At 43.7% G+C, this 17,706-nt stretch overlaps 1 protein-coding gene across 15 annotated transcripts in view; it reads left to right on the top strand.

Moving 5' to 3' along the window:
• Nucleotides 1-4,818: 4,818 nt before the first annotated feature.
• Nucleotides 4,819-17,706, top strand: part of UBR5 (ubiquitin protein ligase E3 component n-recognin 5) — a 78,951-nt gene continuing 66,063 nt past the window's right edge. For 11 of the 15 annotated variants that reach the window (XM_085221516.1, XM_085221507.1, XM_085221510.1 and 8 more), the window contains exon 1: nt 5,528-5,676. In XM_085221516.1, coding sequence (XP_085077642.1) covers nt 5,543-5,676 — 134 coding nt within the window. In that variant the 5' untranslated portion in view covers nt 5,528-5,542. Of the gene's footprint in view, nt 5,175-5,527; nt 5,677-17,706 lie in introns of those variants that run through there. The other 4 variants (XM_085221518.1, XM_085221517.1, XM_085221514.1 and 1 more) reach the window with 1 other exon arrangement.

The raw sequence follows: 17,706 nt of genomic DNA, 5'->3' as shown, positions 1-17,706 counted from the left end.
TGGAACTCTGGAATTTCAATTATTTTTAAAGTGAAAACAAATGTGAGAATCACCTACTCTTTCTTTCTGTATTATAATTAGCTGTCAGTGGCAGGTGATTGTTTGATGACAGAGGACCAGAGGCCAGAAAATAGATTAGCACACAGAAAGTTAAATCTTGGCTCCACCACAGCCCGTGGAATAATTCACTTGATTTTGCACTGCAAGGTCTCCACTGCCAGTAACAAACTGACACTGCAATAATTTCTAAAGACAGTACACGAATCAAGGTGATTCTTTTTCAAAGGTGCCATTTCTGAAGGTAAATATGGTTAAGGCAAGAGTAATGAATCCAACCCAGTGGAAGCTTAGAGGAATCCAGTTTGATGCAAACTAGCTAAACCCCACTTTCTCCACTTTTTCATTGCCTGCATAGAAGCATCTGCCCAGGTGACACAAAGCCGCAGAAATATATCCACCACATACAGCGTGTCTATGTGCTCTCTACATACTACCTTCCAAGCACAGACTCAAAGTACTGCTGTCCGTGGCCACTGTTCTGGGGGAGTTCAGCTCCTGCAAAATGTCCAGGAAGCCTGGTGAGCTTCTTTTTTCAGGCTCAGTCACATTGGCTGGTGGATGGGTCAGTTCATCATATATGGAAGACACCACTTGAACTTTGTGGCTGGGCCTGGACAAGAAGACATCCTGGACACCTGCTCGGAAGGAAAATGTATTTAGATGTGTCCTTGTGGGAGCTGGCAGAGGGGGATGCAGGTAAGAGGTCATTAACAAGGGTGAGCTGCAATGCCAAGTGAAGGCTTAGGGGCAGTAAACAAAATTGCAGTCTGCCAGGTACTGGTGGATCTACAAATTGTACTGAGTACTGGCAGAGACCTCTCCTCAATTCCAGACACACTCCCTAACTGGGAGAAACTCCGAGCACACAAAAGAAAGACAAAATGGGTGCAGAATTCTGATTTTTAATCCAGGAGTCCTTCACTGCAGAGCTGGGGGAGGAAATGCCAAGCAGATGAGACAAGGAAAGGGAAAGGAGATTGGGTATCTGCATTATCACTTGATTTCAAATTGATGCATTATAGTCTGTGTGTGGTAGCAAGCACTACATGAGCAGACTGTGTACATGTGTCTGGCTCACCACATTAATTTCTGAACATCTAAGCCTCTTTCAGCCAAATTTTGGCATAAGGCTGGTCTCAGAGGTCTCTGCTAGCTTCACTCACCCAATGAAGGGAAAGAATGCAGCAGATTTCAATGTTTTTTAGTTACTGGAGAATCCACAGAGCAGAGAGCCATGGCATGTGATTTACCAGACCCACTGTAAGAAAAACAAGTTTTCATCAACTCTGAGCCTTACTAAACTACCTTATTTTTTTTTTTTTGTGGCCTCAAACAACAATTCTTCAAGACCAGAATCATTTTGATGAGAGAACAAAGAAATGATTTTTCTCTTACAGCAACCTTGTCACTATACAGCCAGATACAAGTCAAAAAGTTAGAGATTATAAACAATACTTGGCATCTATTGGCATCAAGATGATGCTTCAGCTATCATAAATCAGAACATATTAAAAAAATCAGGCTATTAAAATCTAAGATGAAATCATGATAAAATGTAACCCAAGACAGCAGAAAGCAAATGACAAGCAGCACAGACCTCCACACCTGGAATTCTTTAATTCCTAGTTAATTCGCAAACAATGGACAACTAGTTTAAGTGTTGCAAAAAACACTGATGTGGTTTAAAAGCTTTGTATTCTCACCCCAAACAAAATACTCTTACTCTGTAACTAGACAGAAGTAGCGAGGGACTTGCTTTGCTTGGGTTTGTAGCACAAGGTGCTAGGAACAAGATTTCTTTCTTTGTAGTGCGCCTTGCTGATCACTCTAGAATCTTCCATTCAGTCTTGGGAATCATCTGGAAGCTGAAGTTTTCTACAGAGCACTCATGTTGACATGTCCAAGAATGTTGGCCTCATTTCTTCCATGGCAAAATATCATGTTAAGCTGCCAGCCTCATGTCATCTCTGTTGACATCTGAAGTTAACAGCCTGGAAAATGCACAGTAAGGTCCTCCTTGGATGCCTGAGGCTTTTACTTTGGTTCAGGGCCTCTTTCCCCTACATCAGTGTGCTGCATCAGCCATGGGTACCACTGCCAATGGCACACGTGCCACCATCTGCTTCCATGTTTACAGAACAAAGTCCCTTGCAGTCCTTCAACCCCAATCCTCCCACTTCTACCAAGTCCCCTCCCTTCAGGACTAACACACTTGCAATAGAAACCACCAGACCTGCAGCTGTGGAGTGAGTTAAGCAAGCTGCTGGGAATAAGCCTGCCCTATTGCACATTTTTCAATGTGGAATATTGGTGGAAATTTCCCAAACCATCCATTTGAGCTGGGTGTGCTTTCAGCAGAGAGCTTCACAAGATGGCCTCCAGAAGTCCCTTCCACACCACGTGTTTCTCAGATTCCAAGAACTTCAGATGCTGATGATTATCAAAGTTCCAATTTCAGACATGACCACAGTAAGTCCACAGGAGTTAATTTATATGGCATTTCCAAGCTGGCAAAAATTCAAATTAGACAAAAATACCAGCAAGAAACTTGTTCTGCTGGTTGGGTGTTGGTGTATTTATAGCTGCACCTTCACAAGGAAGCTTCTTTGTTATCAGTAGACCTGAAAATAGCAACATTTGTGTGCAGAAGAGTTGTGCAACAAAGGGTACTGAATTTCTTAGGCCAAGACAGAAGTCCTATCTTAAAAACAAACTTCGTAAAGCAAGAAAACATGGCTGTGTTCTTGAGTTTTTTTCATGACTTAGTAAATACAATTTTTTTTATGTTGTCATCCAACAGACTTGGACAACCCAAAGGTCTTAGGAAAAGTCATTTATTTTGAAGTCCTTAATGAACATGACTGAATGAACAGTCCTACGATTAGAAAGCAACTCTATTTGGATTCATTTCAGAAGACTGAAAGGTCCAACAAACACCATCACCTATGTGATTCTTACGTAAGAAATACACCAAATGGGAGATATTCCAGAGGTCAGTAGCTGAAATGTAGTCTTTCACCCTTATTCTGAGGTGCTTCTGACAGTATGCTGAACCTTTCGTTGTGTTACACATTCACATCAGAATAACAGATGTCAGCTAAACATTAGGATTAATGTCCTCTCATCTACACTTGGGATTATCTGCCATTTGAAACAAGGTATAAACTCTTGGGGTGAACAATAAAAGCCGAGATTTGCATTACTGAAGTTTATTCTGGATCTGAGCACAAGTTCCAGTGGAATCAATTTTTTCTTCCCTTTTGCTTATGCTGAGTGTTTGTGTTGGCACAGCCATAGGCAATGGCTAAAACTGAGGTTCAGTCATCATGAAAAGAAAGCCGCAGAAAATGACTACTTAGAAATGCCAGCAGCAGACTGCTGAGCCCTAACAGACATATGCTCCATTTGGACTTTTCCAGCTCTTTTTCTGTCCTTTATCTAATAGGTTTCCATACCCCATTAACTTTTAAGACTTGCTTGTGAAGGGCGGAAGGAATAGAGTAATTGAAAGTAATTGAAATCTCATCTTTATGCCCAACCCTTAAGAGAACTCCATTGAACAAGTCACGTTATTTGGAAATGTCAATGCTTTGGAAACTAGATTTTAATCCTGGGAACAAACATAAATTAACTGTATCTTCCCAAGTTCCTCTAAATATAGTAGAAACACCCCCGAGGAAGCAGCAAGCCCTACCACAGGACTTCACTTAGCCCAGTATCTCAACAGAAAAATGACTGCTAAAAGCAAATATGCAATTACTGTCTGTCGAAAATAAAATAAATACAAAGTGAGCTGCCAAGTTTTTCAGGTGACTGTCAGAACACACCAGAAACTGTGATAAAATGGCTGAGGTCGAGACGATTTAGAAGAAATCTCCCATTGCAGAAAACAACGGGAATACTTCAGGGAAATCGTTAGCAATGGTAATAAAGCAGAGTAAAACAAATACTGTGCTACGAGTTAAGTCATCCAGAAGGTCCTAGCTCTATTCTAACAGAAAAAGAAGAAAAAAGAAAAGGATCTGCCCGTTTCTAAAAGCACAGCTACTGTATTGTCTCGGCACAGAGCAGAATCAATCACAGCAACGCCCCGTGTATTGCTAGAAACTTGTTAGGCTCTGCCTTAACGACAGTCTGTATAGCTTACACGTACAGCCCCAGCCCAGGTGTTGGTTCCTATAAGGACAAGCGCCCGTTTTGCTGACTTTGTTGCTCAATTTCCACTGAAGTGAGACGGCAACGCGTTACGCGCGGCTCCCCTGCTCAGCCGCCTCAGCGCTGTGGGAAGGAGGTCTCGGCGTCTCCGTGTGAGGGACGGCTTCGTCATGCGGCCGGGCCGCGCCGCCGCGAGTCACACGCACGCCGTCAGCTCCGCAAAGCGTCCCAGCGCAGGCAGCGAGCGGGCAGGGAAACCCCTCGGCCGCCACAGGGGCGGCGAACCCCGCCCCCGAGAACTGCGGGCGGCCCGCCAGGCGCGGCGGCTGAGAGGACGCTGGGGGAGGGAGAGGGAGGAAAACGGGGGGAGGGAAAGGGGGGGGAGGGGCGGCGCGCGGGTCTCCCCGAGGCGCGGGCCAGGCTCTCGCCGCCCCGCCTCACGTGGTCTCCTACGTCCCCCGCGCATGACGTCACCGCGCACGGCGCGAGCCGCCTACCTATCGGCGGCGGTTTTAGTGGAACGGCCCCGCCCGGCAGCGCGTCCGCCACTCGGCGCGAGCGTTGCAGCGTGGTTACGCGGCGCGGCCCCGCCCCGCCCGGCTCGGCGCACGGAGGGAGGGAGGGAGAAGGGCCCGCTGGAAGTTAAGATGGCGGCGTGTGTGTGAGCGCGGTGCGGGACGAGCTTCTTCCCGGCGCCGTCGTAGCTTAGCCGGCTCTCCTTCGAGTCCTGCGCGTCTCCCAGCGAGCCCAGCGCTCCGCCGGCGGCCGCGAGCACCCCCGGGGGAGGGCCGGAGGCCGAGCGCCCCCCTCCCCCCCGCCCCCATTGTGTGCCCGGCCCCCGCCCGCCCGCCTCCCTGTCTCCCGCCGCCGGGGGGGGCGGCGGCGGCGGCGCCGACCATGACCTCGATCCACTTCGTGGTGCACCCGCTGCCGGGCACCGAGGATCAGCTCAATGACCGGTGAGGGGCAGGCCCCGCGCGGCGGGGGGCGGAGGGGAGGGGCCGCCGGCGCGGCTCGGCCCCCGGCGGGGCGGGGGAGGGACCGGGGAGCTCTGAGCAGCGCGGAGGGATCCCCCCTCCTCCCGCACGGCCGCCCCGCAGCCGTCCCGGGGGACCTCGGCGCCCGCCTCGAGCGGAATCCCAGTGTCTGTGCAGCTTCGGCCCCAAAGTTTGTCCCCCCCTCCGCTCCCCAGAGGAGCTCTGTGCTGCGGGGGGGCGATGCGGGGCGGCCGGAGGGGTGCGGGGGGATTGCTGCGCTGCGCTGATCCGCGCTGCCTTCCGGGCCGTGCGGCTGCTGAGGTGATAAAGGCACGGCTCGGCTCCTCCTGATGGCCGCTGCGGGCGGCTCGGCGAGGATCGGCCGGGAGACCTCGCGGCCAACTTTGTTCGTCGCCGCGGATGGGGCCAAAGCGGAGCGCTCGGGAGGAAGTACATCTTGGAAGCGAGCTCTCCTGCCTGCTTGGTGCGGGTTTGACAGCGCTCTGCGTTGCAGCCCAGTGTTTTCCTGCAGTAATCGCGGTCAGCCCGTATCGTAGTTTGTAAATGCCACCACTGCACTTACCTCGTCGTTCTTAAGAAAGTGTGGGTCTTAATCTTTGATTCTTAGAGACGTATGTGCAGATAGACAATTAAAAATCCTGAGCTATGTATAGAGGCTTGCATTTACTATTTTTTTTCTTTACACTGCTGAAAAGTGTTACTTGTTTTTTTTAAATATCTTCTTGATATTTATAATTTATAGGAGTGCAGGCTTTTAGTGCCGTTCCTCTGGTTTCTCATCTCACCAGGCTGCAGGGTAGGTCAGGGTCCAGCTAACTTTGCTGCTGTTGGCATTTTGCATTAGGAGAAGCGACAAATCTCTGCTGAGACATCTCCATTAATGCACAGCTGAGGTCCCAGAGCTTATGGCGAGGAAAATAGGTCATCATAGAGATAAAACTTCTGCCAAAAACTGCATCATCCCTGCCCTTACAGAGGGAAAGGAAACTCCTGTACATAAAATGGGTCCTGGGCTTGCAACATCTCAATGTGATGTGTTTGTTTATTTCTTAACCTGCTGATGCGTTTTTCAGGACCCGACCCGGAGAAGGCCTGCCCATTTGTAAGGGATTGCTTGGCTGCCTGCTGGCTGCCACACAGCTCTGGCAAGCATCCTGCTCCCTTAGAGTGACAGACAGACAGGTGATGCTGTGCTAGGAGTTTTGTTTCCTCCTTGGGCTGTTTTCACTTAGGGCAGTGATTGAGGACTTTGAACTTGAAAGGACCCCAGTGTTTTTTCTTTATCTTTCTTTTTATTTTTTAATGTTGATTGACTCTTTAGAAAACATTTAGCATATAGTTATCATACCTTGCTCGGATTGAAAGAACTTGTCAGTTTTTTCTTTAATGTTATGTGTTTTATTGACTTACTATCTAATATGGTGGCCCTGAAGTCTTCATAATGCTTCTCAAGTTGTTTTTTCTGCTCCTTAGTGCAGCAGCAGCACTTGCGACTTCTACTTGATACAGGAAGCTTCATCAGGTGTGGTAATTAATATGTGGAGAAGGCAGTAGAGGTGCCCTGAAGTAGTGACTTGCTCTGAAAAAATCAGGTAGCTCTTGATCTGAGCTGCAAGGCATACATTTCCATTTCATAAGTGTAATTTTACAAGTGTGGTGGTTGTGCATCAGAACCTGTAGTGCGGTGAAGTTGCAACGATTCATAAATAGGGTGCTGGAAATGCCAGGTCAGCGTTAGCAGTAACTGTTCTGTCCCTATAGATCAGGATCAGGAGAGCTTAATGAATTTTCATATTTGTGCAAGTAGCAGTTAGGATCTTGGAACTTGTCGTTTCTGTATGATGGGATGCCCCATCCCTGGAGGCATTCAAGGCCAGGCTGGATGTGGCTCTGGGCAGCCTGGTCTGGTGATTGGTGACCCTGCGCATAGCAGGGAGATTGAAATTAGTTATCATTGTGGTCTTCTTCAGCCCAGTCTGTTCTATGATTCATTCTGTGATGTTTCTTCCACCCTTTGCCCATTGCAGTTAGTGCTGCAGATGGTGGCCATAGCCTGACTTGTTTTCTATCTGCTTTCTGAATAATGATCACATCTTAAAATCTGACTTTGGAACTATAACTCTTCGTTGTATAGGTTCATTAGCAGTGCACGAAGAACATGCTCGATTATATTCCTTTCATGCATGCAGTAATCACGTTTAACCTGTGGTCTTGATGTGTTCAGGATACTTGATGGCTTTCAATTTTTTTATAAGAAAGTATTTGATAACACTATGCTTAATCATCTGTGTAGATATGGTAAGTGGGTGAATTGAATTTGGAAAGCATTCTTCTGTTGAAGTATTGTTCTGCTCTTAGGCTGTCTCCACAATATGAGGAGGCAGTTCTCCTCAGCTTGGTTTGGTGCAGTTTATGTCATTCTGTCTTGCAGTTTTTATTCACTTTTCTATGCAATTAGGTATCCCTCTTACTCATGCAGCAACTTGGAGAACAGTGAAATGCATTGCAGTGAAAAAGTAACTATAGAACCCAACAATTTGAGAGATGCCTGATTGCAGAGGTGTAACGGGACTGTACTCCTTAATTAGCATTTTTGGAAATGGTTAGTGTTGTGCTTTGATGGCAGTCACTGGACTTCTCTCTGCTTCCAACATTTGCTTGTTCGTGGTGCTCATTCAGATGTCCAGAAGCTAGCTGCACTGGAAGAAGCCCATGGAGTGCACTGCTAGATTTGCTTCTGAAGCTGTTAGGATTCATTCGTTTGAAATCATAGAATCATGAAATCAATAAGGTTGGAAAAGACCCATAGGAACACCCCATCCAACCATCCATGAGTGACAAACTGTGCTTGGGTTTTGGATGAAGTAGTTAAGCCTATTCTGGTAGTTTTATTTGGGAAAATGGGCAGCTTGGGGTTCCCCAACCCCTGCAGTGTATTCTATTTGAACTGAATATGAAAGCCCTAATGTGAGGAAAAATCAGTATGACCTGCAGTTTAAGAAACAACTTCATAAAGCATTTGGGACAGAAATAATTACTTTAACCTTTGAAAAAGAGATGCCGAGCTTCTGCTGCAGCGTGAGTTAAATATATTTATTGGTTATCCACCTGTTCCATGGATGTTTCAGGGTTGGGGACTTCGCACTTTGTAAAGGAAGCGTGGCACACAGTTGGATAGATAGCAAGTGTTAGTTAATGGTTTTTTTTTTTTTTGGTTTCCTATTTATTTTATGTTAGGGTAGGAAATGGGTGTAATGATGACAAATAACCATTTCTTGGCTTTTATGAAACCTCACAGGAGCAACTGAACTTGCTGTTGTGTGGAAAGGGAAGTCTTTCACCTTGCATTAGGCTTTGTGGCTTTCTGAACATGAACTCCCGTTAAGGACAGGATTTGTCTTAAGGCTTTGCCTTTGCTACTACTTTCTTACAAGAAAATTCTCATCAGCTAAGCCATTCAAGTTACAGTATAAAGAAGGTGAGATGCCATTTCTGAAGTGGTTATTGACGCATGGTTAATGGGCTTTTTTCTCCCCTGTGAAGATGAGACCTAATGAATTTAGTTAAACTGGGTATTCTGAATGTAAGGTGAGTGGTATGTAGTATGTTTTCTCACGGTAAGCTCTTTGAAGTAATTAATGGGACTGAGAAAGCTCATTCTGGGCTTCTGTGGGTATTTATGCGCAGTCAGCTTTGGGGGAAAAAAGGAGTCTCTCGCTTCTAAGTGAGTTTATTCTCCCTTAATACATTCAGTGCCTTTCTCTGTTATTTGAACGTTACTTAATTTAGGCCATGTCTAAACTGAGAAATGAACTTGCATTCTAAATTTACGTAGTCCATGTTGCTTATACTCTCTGATAATCAACTTCCATGAAAAAAGTACCTGGCAAGAGAGATTCTTTCAGCCTGTGCCTGTGTGTCTCCTTGCTTGGGTACCCAAAAGCATCATTTCCAAGTAATGGGCAAGTGAAGAATGGATATGTGGGCTGCTGCTCCAGCAGACTTTCTATCCCCTCTGCATATACTGATGAGCAAATCAGTTAAAAATCCCAAGCAGATGTTGCTGGAAAGAGCTGGGGCAGGGTGTGGTGTGGCTCTGTGCAGGAAGCCAGCAGGGATGAGGAGCTGTGTCCTGGCCCCAGACGCCTGCAGGAGAGGGAATGTTCCACGTGTCTGAAGTCCAGAGCTCCATCTTCCATGTCCTTGGTCCTAGTGGGACATCTCCTGCCCAGGAGAGGGGGGGTGCAGTACTGAAGCCTTCGGTACTTACTTGAGCTCCAGTCAGTGGTTTATTTTGGTATGCTTTAAATTGCTTCTTAATCTAATGAAGCACAAGTGAAATTAGCTTACCTCAAAGAGAAATCGGTGTTTGTTTGTGGGGAAACATTGCTAATGTGGCATTTGAATTCCACGAGTTACAACAGCTTCACGAGCTTCAGTGACTGGAGATGTGCTGACTTCTAGTCTGGAGTGAGGGAATGGCAGGGCTGTCAAGGTGTTATTATTCCAGACTTTAGGTTTGTACCACCAGTGATGGTTCATACAGTAGGAAGCAGGGCATTAATGTTTGATCTCTTGATTTCAATATTGCTTAAGGATAATAATTTGGGAACTTGAGCATGTTCCTCAGTTTATTATCATCTTCATCTATGAACCAAAGTAGGTTCAGTAGAAATTCTGCCTGCACATTCTTTCTTTACTTTCTTAAATGTGTGAAGCTTTTTTTTTTTTTAATTTTCCCTTGTAGATCTGAATAAGAAATCTGACTTATCTTTGGGCAGCCTCATTCTAATTTAGTTGGTAAATAAGAATGGGATTTATTTCACACTGAAACTAATGTAACTTCTGTTGTTTAAACAGCTTAAATAAATTGCGTGTATGTATACTTCATAACTTCCAAGGCAAATTTCTCACTAGCTCCTCAGCATTTACCTGTGAGCATCCTTTGATACTCGGCTGATTGTCTGAGGTTACTTACACATACACTGTCCGTGCCTGTTTGGACTTTGCTTTGCCAGGGTCCTTTTCTGTCTGTATTTTGTGCTGTGGCCCAAAGGCTGTTTCCTTTGAGCTCACGGGCGATTGGCTGCGAATGTCCTTGCTGGGACTTTGATGAGGAAGTGTAAATCAAAGTAACTGCCCTCACAGAATGAGAGAAGTTTGTTTGTCTCACCTCTCACGTTGCATCATCTGTGAGTCTGATCCCGCAGTGAACCTGGCTTGATGGTAGACTGTGCAGTAAGCACGGTTTTGTGGATTGGTGAGTATAACTCCTGAGTGGGTACACATCAGGGTAGGTGGACTGAACAAGGGAGGATTTTGGAAAGTGCTGCAGGAGGGAGGATGGGAGTAAAGAGCAATGGAAGAGGAAACAGGATTGAGTTCCTTCCATTTTGAAAGCATCAAGTTTATTTTGGCTACTGTAATGCGAAACTGCACTGTGATGTGATCTGGGATGAGAGTAGTTGTGACCAGTCACGAGGAATTCAGGAAAATAGCAGTTGGGCTGCAAACATAGCCTCATTTTTTTTTTTTTTTTTTTTTTCATTCTCAAATTATCTGTGCGGTTTGGGCATTTTTGTTGATTCTACCAATGAAAAAGTAAGGATTAATATCTTGATAGCTGTGTTTTAGGGATGGCAGTGTATGTCAGAGCTGTCAGAAAACAACTTTAATTCTGAGAAATCTAAGCTAAATCAGTCAACATCCACATTCTAATAATTTTCTAAAGGTTAAAATCTGTGATCAATTGCATATTTCTAAGGCAACTCTGGTATAGTAAGTGTGTTTATTAAATCTTGCACAAGTATGCTTTGTGGAAACTCAAAGAAGATATGTCATAAATATATAATTAAGCCACGTGGGTTTAATGAATGTGCATAATACCTTTTTTCTTAAACTTTCTGAAGTTTGAGTAAATAAATGTGATTGTGTACAAACAGTTATGTAAGAAGTTACTTAATGCTTGAATAAAGCAACCGAAGATGTACCGGAGCACGGCAAGCTCTGCAGTTACTCTAACTGTGCTGTAACACTTCTGGTCAGCTGTTCTTGAATTAAATGAAATGGAATGTGGGATGTGTTTGAAAATGGGGAGGGGGCTTTGGAGTACCTTCCATAGTGGTGATTACACTGTCTGCAATCTTGGTAGCTAATTTTACAAGGTATTGTATGTAAAAAGTTCTATCTTTCCCTGTATCAACACAGCAGCCACTTCAAGGGAAACAAAATCAGGTAGAAAAAATACGTGTGCTTTTCCATTGGTTGTTTTACACTTGAATTCAGTGAACTCCTGTATGGGATTGGTTTTGATTAACGCACATAGAAGACTGCGCTTAGTAGGCATCTCTGTGCCCCAGAGGATGTGGGGCCAAGGCCTAGTTACAGTGGCTAGAGGCTTTTAAAGTGGGAAATTAAAAATTGGAGGTAAGAAAGTATTGAATTAAGCATGAAAATGTAATTTTCAAGGTATACATGTTTTTGGGGCAATGTTTTGAGCTAATCAGTTGAAATCAAAGTGGCCACAGTACAGATTAGTCCACTATAGCAACAGTTATTCACCTTTCACATCTTAAATTCGGTATCTTTTTGGCCTAGTGTTATTTTAATGTTATTTTGACAGTTAAAATGTAGAGCACAGAGTTAAGAGTTTGTCTGTCGGTGTTCCCCAGTACTGCTTATTTCACTCTTCCCTTCTAGAGACAAAAAAAAAAAAAAAAGAGCAGTTTTGTATTGATTTCAAGATCTTTGGTACATTTGACAGAGAAGTTGTACCCATAGAGAGGTATGGAGCTTGCCTCTTCTTGAAGTGCAGACATGCTCGGTGGCTATTTTTGTAATCCCAAGTCTGTTATGTTGTACCATAAGGTGTCTCTTGGAGACTCCTTACATTGTGTATATCCAAAAAGAGATGAAATTAGGGTAGCTCTTTTTCAGTAAGCCAGTTACTACCTGTTGCTGGAAAAGATGCTTCAAAATAGCCTCGATCCCCTGCATTTCGGATATTTAACTTTTTATTTCAATCTTACAATGTAGAATGTGAAATAAAAACCAGAAACACTCGGATGATTAATGCTATTTTGGAAGTTGACTGTGTTGGAGCTACCAACTATCAGTGTTGGTTTATTGCCAGCCGTGAGGTCTGCCAACTGAGTTTTGTGACAGCAGTAGTGTAACTCGGCAGATGATTGCATGGAGGCTGCTGGAGGCTCTCACCACTTTATGAAATCTGTGTCTTCAGGAAAAAAGAGTGGAAAGGAGTACATAGGAGCTTACTTTCTGTTTGATTGGTTTAGTTTTTTTCTTTTTTTTTTTTTTTTTTTTTTCCTTGCTCCAACCATCACTGTAGACATTTGGGAATATCACAGTGATCCAGGCATCCAGTGATAGCCATACAGCTGCAGTTTGCTGGAAAGCAGCTCCTAGGGAAGCTTCAGCGCTCTGTGCTCAGGACTTTGTGGTGGTGCTTTCTGCAGCGTGTTTGCCTTCATCTCTGTGGTGAGGTGGGTTTTAACTGGGGCCTCTGAACACTATTACACGTTGTCATTTCACTGCGTATTTTTCTCTGTGGTGTCTGACACTGCTTATACATAGAAGTATTTGTTCTACACTGTCTTTTACCAAAGCTTTAACTGGAAAAGAAATATTTACTGATTTGGAAGTGGTTTTGATGAGAGCTGTAGGCCTTACTCTTATCGCTGGAAGTTGCAGATTTGTGATGCTTCCTTTGGTGGAGGTGGGATCAATCGAATTTCTCTTCATCTTGCAAGATTTTGTTTTTTTAAACGTCTCTGTGTATGTTTTTCTTTTTCAACATGAAGGTTTGCTGTTCTCTATCAACTGTGAAAATGATCAGAGGTACATCTTTTTCTTTCTGGTAAATACAAATAAGCTCTTCAAAAAAAAAAAGAAAGGAAAGAAAATGAGAAAAGAATTTGACTTTTAATCTTTTTTTTTTTTTTTAAACTCTTGAGAGAGCAGAGGTGTTGTCTGACCTTCAGTGAAGACATGAAGATCTTTCTGTTCAGCTTTGACCTCACTTAAAGCATCACTACCTGCAGCCCTCCCTGCCACCAAAAGACATTGACGCAATTTGCTGACTTTGGTGAACTGTATCTGTCTCTACAGCAGGGATTTAAAGGTCCTTAATGAAGCATTCCAGTGAGGTGAACCATACTGTGGGGACAGATCATGTGTTGGGGATTGCCCTCCCTGGATCATTGGGTGTGGGGGGTTAGCAGGGGTTTGCTGGTGTGCTGTCTGCTTCTCTTGTGGCACTAAGCTGTATTGAGTGAAGCTGTGCCCTGAAACAGGACTGCTGTAGGCCAGATGTGAAGGAGGAGGTACTGTGTTGCTTTACGAGCTCTTGTAGAGGAGCCAAAATGCTAGCTGCTCTGAGGGGAAGCACCTGGAGTGCTGTACCTGCAGTACGGGTGGAGAAGAGAGAATCTGCTTTTCAGCAATGCAGAAAAAGGGCTGTGATGAGCTGTGCACCTCAGAAAGCCAAGTTTGCTTTGGAGGGATTTTGCCTATACTGTAATGCTGCAAAGGAACAACTTGAGGAAAAAAAATGAAGGGAATCCTTTGATACTGTGTCTGGGACTCCACCGTGTTACTTGCAGAGTGCAAAAAGGCTTTCTTCTTTCTGGAGATGTGCAGCGTGTGAACATCTTACTTTACTTCTCTGTATTTAAATGCCGTGTTTGGATTGTTTCACTGCAGTGAGTTTTACGGTATGTTCTTTAAATACCCAGTCGACACTTAGAAATTTAGGCTAAAATTACAGAGACAAGTGAAAAGTTGCTTCCTCTGCTCCAGTAAAGGTTTTCATCTTGGAGATGGTGGAAGTTGCTTTAATTGTTTTAATGTACTCTTATTAGCCTAAAGCTGCAACACGTCAGATGAGATATTAGCACCTGTAAATGTTTTTTGTTGCTGTTCAGTGTTGAGTAAGAAGAGAAAATGATGCAATTCTTGCTGCAGCTATTGGGTGAGGTTTCTATTTACAGTGCATCATGCTTTCACGATACTTACCAGATTAAGAAGGTCTTGCACATGTCTAGTGAGTGTCAAAAATGTTTTTCCTTTCTTTTTTTTAACTACTAGTTTCCTGACACATGGCTTGGAGAGGAAGATAGACATACATAAGTGGAACAAGTCAAAAAAAAAACCTTAGAGTGGTCAGGTAGTTCAGCTCACGTTCTCTGGTTGCTTTGTTGGGCAGTGAGCTGAGCCTGGTGTGATGAAAGTGCTCATGAAAGATGGCTGTTCCCCAAGGATGACCAGCTAGGGATGCCTTTTGAAAGCTGAGTGTGGTGAATTTTTACAGTGAAAGCCTATCTTAAATCTTAGGATGGCTTGCATACTTTCATGAAGAAAACTTCCATTCTTATCAACTGGATAAAAGTTACGAAATGAAATTTAACTTATGTGAATTTCAGCACTTGTGTAAATTAAGTAAAATTGCTTTAAAATTTACAGGAGAACTTCATTACTGTACATGGTAGTATGAATTGAGTTTGCTCTGCAGCTCTCTTGCATTTCTGAGCCTTGCTTGATTTTCTGTGGTGAGATGGCACAGATGGAAGCCTCCTCGGATAAATTTCTCTGGAAAGATAAGTGTATTTTGAGAGAAATAACAACTTCTGGTGCATAGAGAGCCCCATGTGAAGGCTGAACTCCTGTGGTCCTGACCTGGAGCCTTTTGGGTTGCTTGATGTGAGTGTAGCTCCTTTTTCTTCTGATAAGTTTGAAGAAGCTGGAAGTTGTAGCTGCTCAAACGGAAATGAAGGAAATCCTGACATGGCTGGGGCAGGCTGACTGCTTGTCTTTCTTCACAACTGATTTTGCATCAGTTTTGGCTGGACTATTGAAAGAACGTGCATCTTAACTCAGAAGCCATTGACACTGACATTTTGTCCAGTGTATTTCACCAAAAATATGCTTGTGAGCCAAACACACAGTGCTTCTGCCTTTATCCTTTGAAATGGCTTAACTGCCTTTAGTGAGATTTTGCTTTTTAAGGCTTAACCTCTCTGGACATTCATATTGGAGATCAGAGATAAGAAAGATTGAATAAGAGATCTCAGTGTTGGAATTGATTAAATCATCTCTGCCTCTGTTTCTGCTTTCAGGACACCATCAGAGAAGATGATGGAATCTCACTGTTACAGTTAACCCGATCTTAAAGCTGCACTAAACATTTGTCCTGTGAAGGGTCTGTAGCATAATACTCAGCAGCTCTGCAAGCAGAGTAATGGATTGCTGCAGGAAACAGTTTTTGTGAAATGATTTAGAATTTTAATTGCACAAACACATTTTCTGCATAGAACATCCAACATGGTGTTTTTATGCTTACCTTTCAGTGGGCTGAGTTCTGTGGTTGTGGTTGGCACAGACCCCAGTGGCAGCACAGGGATGAGGGACAGGGCACTGAACTCCCCCTGGCTTTTTGTTTGGTCGGGGCTTTTGTATTTTCTAAACTTAGTGACGTTCTGTAACAAACGCAAGTCCTTGTGGTTCAAGCCTGTTACAGCAGCTGCAGAACAGATGGGGAGGTTTGTGCAAGTGTAATACTTTCAGTATTGTAGCTTATAACCAGCTCTCTCACTCTAGGTGTTGTCAGCAAGCTCTCTTAACCAAGTTAGCTCTCTTTTGATCTTGACTTGTTGCAGGTAGATCTGCTCTTCAGACTGGCATTGCTGACAGTCTCACAGAGCATGCAACTCTTACCTTGCTGAATGTTTTCCCTATCACTTTTTTTTGTAACAAGTTAAAAAAGGGTGATTATGATTTTTTACAAATTGGATAAGTCTCTTACTATAGTCATGACATAAAGCTCATAAAGGAGCTAGATGTTGCGGGTAGACCATTAATAACTGTTCCCAGAGAAGCATTACTTTATGTGCTGCCAGCTTTTCTTCAGGCAATGCTGTGAACTTAGAGGTGGTTTTCCCATTCCTGCTTGCCAAGAGGAGGAGTGCTAACAGAGACCTAGTCAGTGTTCCTTGGAAACTCCTGGTGATACGCTTAAGATGTGGAACCTCAAGGATGTTTACCTAGCCATATGTTATGTAGCAGATCCCTGCTTGTTTATAGGACTTCACAGTGTTTGTGAACTATGTGGCATTCATCTTTGGGGTTTCATTCAGTATCCCATAGTAATTCATAACTTGTATGGGGTACCTTCTACACAGGTGGGATATAAAGTTCACGTTCAGTAGTTGCCTTTTGGACGTGGCCTCCACGGAATCTTCCCTTCTCTGTGTGAAGAAGCTGTGGCTGGTAGTTGGGACGCTGCCAGCGCCCCCTTACAGAGCAGCAGCTTGGCTGGGAGTGCAGAGCGTGGCTGCCAGTGTTTGCCTCCTGCCTGCTCCCCTTTCACTGGGATACTTCTATTTTGTGCTTGTATTGAGTGTAAAGCTATTTCTGTCAGCATAAATTATTTTGTTTCTCTAACAGACACGTGGTTTCTTTCTCCCCTCCACCTCTCCATCTTCCCCCCAGCTGCTGTGGAGTTGATTACTTGATAACCTAACTTGATAACTTGGCATTAAGATAAACATAACAAAGAAGAGTCTTTTATTAGGAAGATTTTCCTTTCATTAAGAAGACTTTTTTATTTTACAGGCTTCATCTCTTTTTTTTTTTTTTTTTTTTTTTTAGTTTCTATAATGCAAATGCTCTAGATAAGTTTGAAAGATCTGTAGGAACTCTTTCAGATCTCTTGTATTTTGGAAGGCAGAAGCCCAAGATTTACCTGAAATGCCTACCTGGTATTATGAGAACATCTTTTCTAGGTCAGTGGTAAGGGTAGGAATTACTGTATTGGTTTCTATTTTGGGACTCTGTACTGGATAAGCAGCCAGTGGTCTTTGGATTGACCAACTTTTTGGGTTCTTATCTTCCACTTTGCAGACGTACCGTACAAGTGAGCTGGAGGTTCTTTTGGAAAACAGTTTCCCTTTTAATAAATGTAATACTTTTAATAATCCCATAGAAGATGATGAGTTTTGGCTGAGTTATTTTTTCTGCTTGTCAGTTTTTCATTTGTGCCTTTTGATGCTGGCTTTTGTATATACTTTCCTGTCCATTTGGTTCTGGGGAGCTTACTGTTTAGCTCAGACATGCCACGTACTTGGATTCCTTAGAACATGGAAATCATGTCTGCTGTGGGATTCTGCATTGGCACTCATTAGAAGGAAGTAAAAACGTATCTAGAGTTAGTGCTTGTTGCTTCCTCTGCTTGTTTGTGAAGTTATTAATGACTGTAACAAGGCACTGTTCTGATAGTGACTTGTAAAAGGTACCAAAATGCAGGAGAACGTGGATTCTGTGGCAAGGTAGTAGGTAGAAGGGTAACACTCTAAAACAAAAAATCTTCAAAACAAAAACTTAACTTGAAACTGAGTACCCTCATTTCTGATGTAGACTCCGAGCAGTGAGTAGCATTTATATTAAGCTTCATTGCATCTGCAGTAAATTGATTCCAATA

Source organism: Meleagris gallopavo, chromosome 3 (assembly GCF_905368555.1).
Source record: "Meleagris gallopavo chromosome 3, MGAL_WU_HG_1.1, whole genome shotgun sequence".
In the NCBI taxonomy this organism is placed as follows: Eukaryota; Metazoa; Chordata; class Aves; order Galliformes; family Phasianidae; genus Meleagris; species Meleagris gallopavo.
This window is presented reverse-complemented; position numbering and strand designations above follow the sequence as displayed.